The sequence below is a fragment of the Passer montanus genome, unplaced genomic scaffold (assembly GCF_014805655.1).
Source record: "Passer montanus isolate IOZ18808 unplaced genomic scaffold, ASM1480565v1 scaffold10, whole genome shotgun sequence".
Classification (NCBI taxonomy): Eukaryota; Metazoa; Chordata; class Aves; order Passeriformes; family Passeridae; genus Passer; species Passer montanus.
The window spans coordinates 27,506,126-27,518,301 of record NW_024356505.1 but is presented as its reverse complement, the minus strand read 5'-3'; the positions used below and the strand labels follow the sequence as shown (position 1 = coordinate 27,518,301).

Genomic DNA, 12,176 nt, shown 5'->3' with positions numbered 1-12,176 from the left:
CTACTCCCAATCACATTCCTCCTCTTCATGTGTTCCAGAAGGGGTTTTCATAGTGATTTGCTCCATCACCTTCCTGGGGACTGAGGTGGGACTGATCAGCCTGTAGTTCTTGGACTTTCCAACATCTTTTGTCACAAAGTACACTTCTCCATTCAGTAGCTTTCATTCCAAAGACCTTGGAAAAGACCTTTAAGGTCATTGAGTCCCAGTCATTAACCAGACACTGCCAAAGTCACCACTAAACCATGTCCCCGAGTGCCACATCTTCTAAATACCTCCAGGGATGGTTACTCAACCCCAGCAGCCTGTTCTGATGCGTGACAATCCTTTCAGTGAAGTGAGTTTTCCTAATAGCCAATGAAAAACTCCTCTGGCACAACTTGAAGACATTTCCTCTTGTCCTGTCATTTGGAAGAGACCAACCCCTACCTCACCCCAACCTCCTTTCACGCAGTTGCAGAGAGCAGTAAGGTCTCCCCTGAGCCTCCTCTTCTCTGGACTAAACTCCCCCAGCTGCTCCTCATAGGACTTGTGTTCCAGACCCTTCAGCAGCTCCTCTGCCCTTCTCTGGACTTGCTCCAGCCCTTTTAACAGCTTTCCTAAAGTGAGGGGCCCAAAACTGAACACAGGATTTGAGGTACAGCCTCACCAGTCATGAGTACAGGGGAATGATCACCTCCCTGGTCCTGCTGGCCACACTATTGCTGATATAAGGTACTCATGATCACAGTCATGCTCAAACAGAGTCTCCATATTCCTCCCAGGTTATCTGGCCCTCTTCCACCTGCACTTTCAATTTATGCTTAAGTTTTGTCAGGATCACAGTTAAGCCATCCAAGCTCAAAAATATTTTCATAATACTTCTTTCAGAAATACGTCAAAATTCTATCATTTCAAACTAAACACATGTTCCTTTTGCTTCTCTCGTACTAAAGCTTTTCTTACAAGAATGTTTGTCTTTCACAAAACCCAATCTTCATTAACTCAATGCAAACTTTTTTACCTACACTCTTCTCCCATCTGCAGCTCTTCTGTAGCACAACCTGAACTTTTGACATGGCTAAGTTGTTCTGGTTTTCCCTCTTCCCAGAGGGAAGGGCTTTGTGAGTTTCTGGGGTGAAAATCTACAGCAAGAAGAAACAGGCCAGTGCGGGAGCAGGAAAGCAATCACAAGCTGCCATAGGATTTCAACTGTTTCCCCCCATGGTGCATATTACCATTCTTTTTTCACTAGACCTCTGCAATACATGTTTCATAGTAGCATCAGAGTTCTGAAGTAGTGCCAGAGTCTGAAACCATCTGAGGATACAGCGCTTTCAAAAGCAAAGTTTCTTTGCACATATATGTGGCATTTATAACAGGTGTCATGGTGGTACAAGACTTCTACTGCATTCATTTGAGATCCATTTTAAAACACCATCTCAGACTTGTACCCCACTGCTATTACACAGAGCACACTAATATGTACACGATAGATTTCTGAAATTCATCTGTGATTAATACAGTAGCTGGCACAGCCTGTTTAGCCACCCACATTTTCAGTTATTTTTGATTCAGCATTCAGAAAATGGAACATATGAAAGAACACATCCTCCTAGAATGTATATGGACCAACTCCCTGTGTTATATTTATCGAACTAATTGGGAATAATTGCAGTGCTGCTATCTTGGTGTAAGCAATCAAGACAAATATCAAGGGTGTAAGAGTAGACTCAGCCTGTCAGAGTAACACATTCATCCACACTGGCAATGCTGCCTGGCTGAACACAAGCCACAGCCATAAGTTAATAACAATATTACTGGTAATTGTGGACCATCTGGCAGGTAAGTATATTTTGTTAATCCCCTTGAAACAATAGATATCTGTTTCCTGACACAGTTTTACAGTTCTTACAAACACAAAAGAGGATCTAAGGATTGTATGTCCGTGTTAAACATGCAGTTCAGAAAGAATTAGTTGAATTATATATAAGATAATCATTGAAGAATGATGTCATCAAGGATTTTCTGTCAGGTCAGAGGTTTGATTTAAGAGGCTTTAATGCCTGTCTGTATTTCCAGTACTACTGTTTGTTGGCATGCTGCTTGCCTTGAAATCTGTGCCAAAAATTGATTTAAGCTTATTTTCCCAAACTACTAGCTATCTTGATAGTTTCAGTAGTTATAATATTTCATTGTAACAACATGTTGTAAAACCTATCTACAGAATATTTTTTTTGCCTCTACTGTTACATCATTAAAAAAAAAAATCAGGGGAACATGTTCTTTGGGAACACATTATTTTTCTCCCAGTCAGCTCAATCCAGAACTGTACAAAACAATAGCCTGCCAACATTTAAATGGTGATAAGCAGTATCCTTGTGCTCTAGATCTTCAAAAGCTTTTTTGGCACAGAGGTCATCACAGCTCAGCTAAACACGCAGTTTGCCCTCTAAGTTTGTACACTCACTTTTGTGCCTGTAAGCATTGTGAGTGCTCACAGTTAAGGTATAAGGGATGGTTATCATACACTGAAGTGGGCATCATCACCCACATCTAAACAGCTGCTTAGATACTTGCTGTCATATTCATTCATTCCTCCATGCTGTCCTTCATAAGTCCTCTTTACCAGAAAACAAGGAGATAAGAAAAACAAGTTCTCTACAGCTGTCAGAAACCTGTAAATTCCCACTCCTCTAGACAAACACACACTGTATTTTGGACAGCAAATGTTTTCAGGGCAGATGCCTTTTCTGACCCCTCTCATTTTGGAGGTTGCTGCTTTCAAGAACAATAATCTTCAAATACTGAATTCTACCTGACACCTGAGGCTTCTCCCATGTACCATCAACTGAGCACCCAAAACCAACCCTGGTGTCAAATTCACAAATTAATTTCAGCCATAAGTCTTACTGACAAACAGCAGCTTCTGCAGGTTCAGCTTGCCTTTGAAAGTTAAGATTTAGGATTCTGCTTCACTTGGACTTTGTTAAAGTTCTTACTGTGCATAACCAGCCAGACTCACAAAAGGCTACTGGGACATGAGACAATTTTGGCCTGGTCACAGAGTCACCACCAATCCCTTACTAACAGGACACTTCCTTAATTCCTCAGCCACAGCATGACTGCTGCTTTTCAACACACATTTTCAGAGGAGAGCCAGCTTCCACTAAAACCAAACTAAACAGTAAGGTACAGCAGAGTGGGCACATAAATTAGGATTCACCTGCAAAGAAAGTGTCTCTAGGCCACTTGAAACAGTACTACAAGGGCAGAATACTTAAAGCTGAATTCTACTGCCCAAAGAATTATTTCAAATTTAAATCTGCCTTCATATTTATGGCACACAGTGCTGCCTCCCTGGGGATATCCCTGCGGTTTAGTCAGAGTTTTTTAGACAGGCAGGGATGGTTTGGTTTGTTTGTTTTTTTTTCACTAGAGGATGCTCAAGTGCTCAAGTTGCTGCTAGCATCTTAACTCTGTCACAAAGCATCACCTGCTATAGGAATGCCAGGTGTCAGTGATGGTAGAGTACCACTCACATTAGATTATCCCTATGAAATGAGGTCTTGGAGCCAAATTCAGGTTACTTTTTTTAATATTTCCATTACCATCCATTGAGTCAAAGAGGCAGGTGGAAAGAAAGGTTCTCAAGGAACAGAGCACGACTGAAGAAAATACATCAGGAACACAAAGAGCTTTTGAAATAGAAGAATCCTACAACAGGATGGATGGTCACAGCCTAACTGTACTAAATCCTGTGACCCTGAAGATATATTTAAAGGTAATAAGGTAATTTTAAAACTGAAAAGTAAAAAAAAAAAGCCAACCTCAAAAAAAAAAAGTAAATTGAAAGGCATAAACCTGGGCAAGGAGGAACATACAAATTACAAGAATGTAAGACAAAACCAAGATATTTTTAGAAACCGCATGTTAAAAGGATAGGCTCTACTAAAAACATTTGAAATACCTCAAAGTAGAAGGCTGAAGTAGAATCCCAAACACAATACACAACCAAGATAGAAAAATTGCTCAGAGCAGAGACAGCTTTTGACAAAAATGAATTATGTTCATCAGTCTTTAAAGAATCAATGAAACAAAATTCAGCTTTCACACGCAGGGAAGTTAACAAGCTGGACTTCACAAATGAGTGGCCAGTGACAAAGTTTGCAAGTGATAAAAATGCTTAATATAACCCACAACTAAACCTGGCTGACACAGAAAAGATGCAATAAAACACTTTGGGAAGTATTCATTCAAGAATCTGTGATCTCCTGATGAATTTAGATTCATGAAGTGAGTTTAAAACAAGGAAACTATGGAACCCACAACAGATGGCTCTAATGGAATATATAAATATATTATGGAATACAATACTAAACTACATTGCAGAAGACAAAAACGTGTTAAAACATGAATAAGAATCATGAAGGTCAGTTTAATATATATATTTACTATCCAGTAATTCAGATAAAGTCTGAAAGAAAACAATTTCTTTTTTGTTGCTTATCATTAGTAAATTGGACATAACCAGGACAGAAGAACTTGACATTTTTCCTTCAGTACCTGCCAGAAGCTGCTTTTGGAGCAAGGGCCATGGAAACCTTTTATTTGACCTAACACAGCAATATATTTTTTCTTACATTTAGGAACATTTCTATCTCAGCCCACACTCAAAATAGAATAGAAGACAGCCCTGGAGCTGAATCCCAGATAGTAAGGACTGCCCCATGTCCATCCCCTTCAAAAGGGCTTTGATAACCTGCTGTGCTGGAAGTCTGGCCCAAGGGTGATGGAGGTGGAAAACACAGGAGTTGGAAACAGAAGTTTGACCAAATAAAAAAATCCTTGTATTGCAATTTAGCAAGTGCTACATAACTGTGGACATGATTGCAGTATGTGTTTCAATCCTCTCATGGCCATATTTAACTTCTTTCTTCAAAGACCCACTTCTATTTCTCCAATACTGAAGAAAGCTGAATCATGGTTCTGTAAGAGAAATCCGTATTTATTGTTCCCTTCCTATGTTTCATCAACATCTATTTTCTATCCCTATCCATGACCTCATAAGAAAAATGCTGGCAGGGATGTAATTGCCTAGAAAATACTTAAAATATCCTGAGGGTTTCCACAGACAAACACTGGTGGAGACTGTTGTCTTAACTTTTGTTTTAACTTCTTTTCAGGAACAAAATTCCAAGACTTTCAGAAATTCTAGAAAATAAATTATTCCTTTTCATTTTTGAAACCTGTTCTAAATCCATCCACACCTTCAATCAAGGCCAGGACATGTTATAAAAATGTCAACCTCACCATTTTAAAATATTTTCTGTATCATACAACAAATGACATATCACAATGTCTCAAAAACTTTAAAAGTCTAACTAAACAATTAAAATTAATTTTAATTTTAATTTCCAGCTCAGTACTCAGACTAAAGAGAAATTGGAGGAAACTAAAAAAGGGGGTAAAGGAAGAAATTAAATGATGTCTAGAAAAAAATTAGCCATTCTTAAAATTCTTTTTTTCATGTCTACATTTGTTTGGGTTCCTTTACCAAGCAATTTAACAGCCACAAAATATTTAGCAGAATAATAACTTATATATTACATATAAACCCTAAGAAATTACTTATTTGTCATAAATACTTCTACCTTCATGGTTTAATCTGCCTTTAGTAATGTTTCTTTAACTAAGAGTCCCATCATAGTCTAACACTGGAGTGGTCCAAGTAATTGTACAATAGAAATCACTACATTACACTGCCTTTAGGGAAGAAACAGCTCAATTTAACTGTGCAGTACAGATTATCTTTGCAGCAAGGGATATCTTTCCAATAACAGAGAGGAGCAAACCTCTGGAAGACAGAAAATATTAAGCCATAGCAAAATCTGGCCAAAATTCAGAACTAAGTTACCTGTAAGTGACCCATAACAAGACTCCATTAAAAATAAAATATAAAAACAAACCCAAAAAAAATAAAGTAAAACACACAGCAAAAACACCCTCAACTTATTCAGCTTGCTGATTGAGTACCTTTCTGCCAAAACAGACATTATTCCATTAGATTCTTCCTAAAAACCTTAAAAAAATAGTAAATGCTGCACTGGATGTGCCAAGAAAAAAAACCTGCTGGAATATGGTGGGAGGGAGAAAGAAAGCCAGTGCTTTGTATCCTGAAGACAATCTGACCTCCACAATGAGAAGTCATGCAAGACCAATGACCAGTTCCCAAAATGTAGACGTATTTCAACACAACGTTAAAGAAAATGAGAACAGCACATAAGGGAACATTTTGAACTGCAAAAGCAGCAGCTCATTCATCAGAGTTTGGGGATAATTGATGTCACTGCACAAGCCTGAAACAGTGCACATGAATCTGACTAACCGTGCTCAGGAAATACTGGAACAGGACTTGAGCAGAGGGACCATGGCAACAGAGCTTATGACAGAGACTAAAGAAAGCCAGTTTGTGTAGTCTAGTAAACAAAGGTGGTGAAGGGGCCACTGCCTATAAATAAGTCAGGGCAGTAAACACCAGCTAAAGGTGCTAAGTCAGATGGAAGATGCTTCTGGACCGGAACAAATGCATGAGAACTGACTGCGAGTGAATAAATTCAGATCAGAAATCAGAAGGCATCCAACCCTTAGCTCCAGCATGCAGTGAACTGAAGAGTCAAGAGGGAAGCCCACCCACTTAAAGATGGAGATTTGTCAACTGATGACATTCAGTGGGCTTGTGACAGAAGAAGACTGACTCGGTGACCCAGGAGGACTTTTTTTAAACTTGTGTGTTCCTATTAGCTGACTATTTAGTCATCTTTCTTCTAGATGAAGATGTGATCTTTCCCACTTGTCTCCTGGACTGCTAAAGCAATGAAGACCTCTCATTTCATTCTCTAAGAGCCAAGAAAATATTTTTTAGAAATCTTATTTACAGCATGCAACTTCTCACACTCTTCCACTTTCTCAGCAGGGGTCCAAGGAGGACAGTTGGGTCATCACATACCATAAAATATGGTTCATTCTGACCTTGTGATGGGCAGTAGCAGAGGAGGGGCACAGAAGACCTGAAACAGATGCTCCTATGCTCTACCCCCTGAAGCACTACAGTAGCAGAGTGATTAGGCACATTGGGCCATGAATTTCAGCTGCAAACAGCATCAGTTTAGACAGGAGGGATGGGTAACATCAAGTGATTACTTTGAGTTGCTGGGGATTCTGATTTCTGAATGAGAGCCTACACTGCACCTCATAAGCAGGTAGCAGTAATGTTCTCTCCATGCATTTTGGGTGGAAAGACCAGCAAATACAGACAACAAAATACCAGCAAGCACTGCTAAGAAGCTGCAGAGAGCCAGCACTGCTAGCTTGGCACTGCACTAGGCTAATGTGGCCCTGAACAGCTTCTGGTACATTTATCAGTACAATCAAGTTGCCTTTGGTTTCTCCACTTCTTCTCAGTTCTTGTCTACAGTGTTGGTCATGGCAAGACAACTCAACCACATCCTCTCCTTGGCCTTCACTTGGGGCAGCTTGGCACTAATCTCTTGGGAAGGGAAGAGGTGAAACTGAAGACAGAGGAGCTGTTTGCAGGAGCCCCCTGGCCTGCAACATGCCCATCCTCAGGCCAAAAGCACCGTAACTCCCCACAATGTTAAGAAGAAAGTTTGCTGCTTTGTGCTGCACTTTGGGAACGTCACTGACAACAGCACTGCAGTAGCAGCACACACTGAACACAGCCAGGAGTAGTTATCAGTAATGCCCTCATTGTTCAGCACCAGTGTTGCCCTCATTAACCTCTTCCCATTGCTATTCCCATGAACAAACCCATCTGTTACTGCCACAGAAGAGATGCCAAGCAGGAGCAATGGGCTTTTCCTTCTGAAATGTGAAAGAACTCTCTCTCATGGATATAGCATGCTCCTGGAATGTATCTCACCCTAATGTATCATGCCTTAAACCTAATGTGAGCAAAGAAAGTACAAAAACTGTTAGAATAATATTAGAGGCATACACTAAATTCCCATTCATGATATCACACCAGACTACTAAATGGGAGGAGCATGGTAACTGATTCATTGAAATGTTTCCAACAGATGGTTCAAAGATACATTTTTGGGAGAACCAACATAGCTGCCCCAAAAGATGGAGGTTAACCAACACTGGTTTTTCATATGGACCTTAAATAAGAATTTAGTCAAAATATTGTGTCACTCAAAGACTGACAGTGAGAGGAAGTAAAGCTTACTTCAAGAGGCATTTTATAGTAATTCACACACTAATTTTTCAGTAACCACACTAAATGTTACATTTTTCTATTATGTGCTCATACTTTAAACCATTTCTTCTCTTAAAAATTCACACTGAGGCTGTGTACCTATTAAGTATTAAAAACACTGTGTAAATATTGAGACAAACAAGTCTTGGAAGCATATTTTGTGTATACCATTTTCTGTGTAGCTGAGAAGTTACTTTCTCAATATCCCAAGTAATAACCTTATATTAAAGCCCATCTTTCATCTAGCATACCTCAAATCAGGAACACAGGAGCCATCTTTCAGCCTTGCCAGAACACGTATGTATTTATAATTTTACTTCTTCTACCTGGTTGTTTAATAGTTTGGCAAAAACCATAACCCATTTTTTAGAAATACTTAGAAACTCATCTCTGTTGATACAGCAAATCTTTGTTAGTTTTGTCCTAACTGTTCATTATAACAGCAACAGAACACTTAGAACTTGCACAGCATACTCCATCTCATGATCTTCTAAATAAGAAGTGGTTCTCCAAGCTTAGACGAGCTCAGTGAATGCCCCTTGAAGTGTCAGAGTTATAACAGGTTATTCTGTTTCTTCAACAGAAGTGACCCCCACGTGGCAAGCAGAGGCTGGGAAGATGAGGCAGGGAAGGAAGGCAGTGCTCTGCATTGCATCCAGGAGGACATCTACTGGCTGCCGTGGTTGGCCAGGGTTACACCAAAACAGACCTGGTGTGTTCTGCACACCAAAGCTATCAGATCAGAAACCTACACCACTGAGATGTTTCCTGGCATCACAGAATCTTGGCACAGAGCTGGGATTGGAGCTTTTGACTCCTTTCCTTAAAACATGGGTTTATTTCCTCTTTAATTAAGTCAGGATTGATGAGTTAAGCTTTTTATCAAAATTTATATTCTCAGAGAGTTGGTTTGTGGCTGCCACCAAACCTCCAGCCTAGTGGTTCTGCCAAACTCTATCCCCAACAACAGAATGTCAGCCTACATTAACTTTCATCCACATCCCAAAGTTCATCAAACATTGAACATTGCGTTTCGATGATCTCTGACAAGCTTCCTGATTTCTCTGGACTCCCTAGAGTCCAGAAGAGCTCTACAGTAGACCTATTCCTGGGTTTTGGTCTCAAGAGGAATTCAGCAACAAACAGCTGAGCTCATTTTACCTTAACCCTATCATCCCCATAAGTGTGAAAATTTCAGGGCAAAAAGTAAATCAACAGAGAAATAAGCAGCCATTACCCATTCAACAAATTTTGGGTTTTTTCAGGGATTTATGACTGCATTCATATCTCTTTGATCACACTGGATTTCAGACTAAGCCAAGAGAAACAGCATTCGCAGACACTATTGCCTTGCCACCTAGGTGTGGAAAAATCTCTTTGGTGTCTGCTACGCTCTTATCAATCTTTACCTGCTACTGATTCATAGCACAAAAGAAATCCTGTACTCCTCTCTCATCCTGAGAAATGCCAGCTGCTTCTGGGCAGTGCACATTCCCCACAGGACAAAGCTACCTGTGAACCCCTCACAGGAGTGCCAGGGGAAAAACTGGCATCTCACACTCCACAGGTTGCTCTCATTCTTTGAGCGAATCTCTCTTTGGCGTCAAAACACAAATACACAAGAAAGAACCTTTTTCTATCTTCCTCTCTGTTAGTTGCAGTTCAGTGGGAAAGTACATAAAAGCAACAAAAAGTATATAAAGCAATAAAAAATAAGCAAACCTTTACATATGCCAGGTATCAAATATAAAGCTGGTGGTGCAAAACGAAAGCTTTCCTACTGCCAGTTCAGATTGTAGCCACATGAACTATGACAGAACATCAATCACTAACACTTATTCACCTACAAGTGTGCTGCCACTGACCAGGCTCGAGCACCCCACAGTGGATGTGCTCTGGAGACCAGAAACAGCAGTTCACCAGCACCAGTAATGTCATTCATTACTGCGAATGTTATTTCCTCGCAGGTTAAAAGCATAGCTGGGGTCCAGCTAGGTTCAATTTCGCTGTATAGTAAGAAACAACAATTCAGTGAGCATTTTCCTCTTGCAGACACAGAGAAACTTCAGCTGGCAGCTGCTGCTCGCCTTCCCCCACAAGCACACTAGGAATGTAACCCACATGCACGCCGGCTCCAATGGGAGCAGGTAGAGCAAATGCTGTTTTAGAGACGGAGATGACTGCGATTCTTTTAAGGAGCAAGAGCTCCGGAGGCTCGAAGGTACAGCTCAACAGGGAGGCCTGAGGTTCTCTGCGGTGTGACTGAGCAGCCCGTGCGGCAGGGGTTGATCAGGTCACCCAGAGACCAGAATGCCCTTCCCTAGGAGGGGGGCAGAACCAAATCCCCATCCCGCTTCCCCCCTCCCCTTCTCGACAGAAAGGAATGGGAACACTCCTCTTACCTGAACTCGGGCAGGAGGTTTGGCCGCAGCCCATAAAACGCCGCTGAGAGGGTCACTAGCCAGCCGGGTTTGTAATTCCCATTCTCACACTCCAGGTATGGTGAGGACCACCTGATGTGGTTCTTATCAGCAGTGAAGCCCTCCCGCCGCTTCCAACTGTTTTCCAAAGTTTTGGGGCCCGTGTTTAAGACCTTCCTGTGCAGATGTGGCCTCCACTTGCGCTTCAGGCTGTGGAACCACTCTGTTTCCACAGAGGCATTGGCCAGGCGGTGAGCCGTGGAGGACAAGTCCTGCAGGAGGACCTGACTCTCGTGCCTGCTGGCCTGGAGAAAAACCTGGGGAGTGGAGGAGAAAGGCTCCGTGCTGAAAGTGATAGCGGCCCTGGAGATGTTGGGGTCCTCCTCCAGCAGGCTCCTGATCAAGGCGCGGTACCACTCCAGGTCCTCCTGCAAGTTCTGCTCCCGCGACTTATTGCTCTGGAGGATCATGTTGAGCAAGTTGGTGGCGTGGGTGAGGGTGCCCAGGGCACCGTGCAGGGAGGGGTGCGAGGTGAAGCGCGACTTGCCGGCGAGGCTGGCCAGCTCGTAGCGCCCGGAGCAGTTGGCTCTCCGCAACTCCCGGGAGTCGCCCGTGTAGAGGAACGAGGCCACGTCCTGGGGCACCTCCTCGGCGAGCCGCTGCGCCAAGATGGTGCTCTCCGTAGAGCGGCTCCGCGGAGCCGGCAGAGGCTCCCGGCTCTTGATGTGGTTGTAAATAGGCTGCTTCCCTCCGAGCGCCCGCTCCCGGCCGCGCACCGCCTGCCCTTGGTCGCCGGCAGCCCCCAGCCCGTGCTGGGCGAGGAGCAAGAGGAGAAGGAGCCGGAGCAAAGCCATGTCCCCCGGTGCTGCCGGTAGCGCCGGCACGGCGAGGCGGCTGAAGATGAGCTTCGCGCAGGCGGCCGCGGCGCAGGGGTGCGAACGCGCAGAGACGGCCGAGCGGCAGCGGGGCGGAACGCGACCCCCGGCCCGCGAGTCACCTGTGGCGGTGCCGCCCGCACCCTCCCCAGCGCGGGGCTCCGCACAGCCCCCCGGCCGGAGCGGAGCGGCGCGCAGCCCCTCCGGCGACAGCAGAGCCGAGCCCTCCTGCGCCTCCTCCCGCCGCGGCCGCCGCGCTCACTGAGCTCCTGCCCGGCGCAGCGCTCCGCCGCTCCGCATCCTTCGGGCGCCGCTGCCGGAGAGGGGGGCCCGTGGCGCGGGACTGCCACTTGCTGCGGGGATCGGCGGGCGGGGCTGCTGCCGGGGAGCCAGCGGACAGGCGCCCGCCTCCGCCAGCGCTCGGCTCTGCAAGCGAGGACGCCCGGCCGTGGGAGGACGGATGGTCACCGGGCGGCTCCGCCACGGGCAGCCCCACACCGCGCGGCGCTCCTCGCCGCCGGCCCTTATAGGTGTACGGCAGGCAGCGGCCGCCCTATGTGGCCGCCTCGCCTGTCAGTCAGCCGGCAGCCACTCACGGGGCAGGAGGACGGCGCCGTGCGG

The 12,176-nt window shown here is 44.2% G+C and overlaps 1 protein-coding gene across 2 annotated transcripts in view; it reads right to left on the bottom strand.

Moving 5' to 3' along the window:
* The window catches only part of GPR158 (G protein-coupled receptor 158), a 190,023-nt gene extending 178,185 nt beyond the window's left edge, over positions 1 to 11,838 (bottom strand). The window contains exon 1 of one of the 2 annotated variants that reach the window (XM_039712117.1): positions 10,663 to 11,838. In XM_039712117.1, coding sequence (XP_039568051.1) covers positions 10,663 to 11,534 — 872 coding nt within the window. In that variant the 5' untranslated portion in view covers positions 11,535 to 11,838. The remainder of the gene's footprint in view (positions 1 to 10,662) is intronic. The other variant, XM_039712108.1, reaches the window with a different exon arrangement.
* Between the last annotated feature and the right edge of the window lie 338 nt (positions 11,839 to 12,176).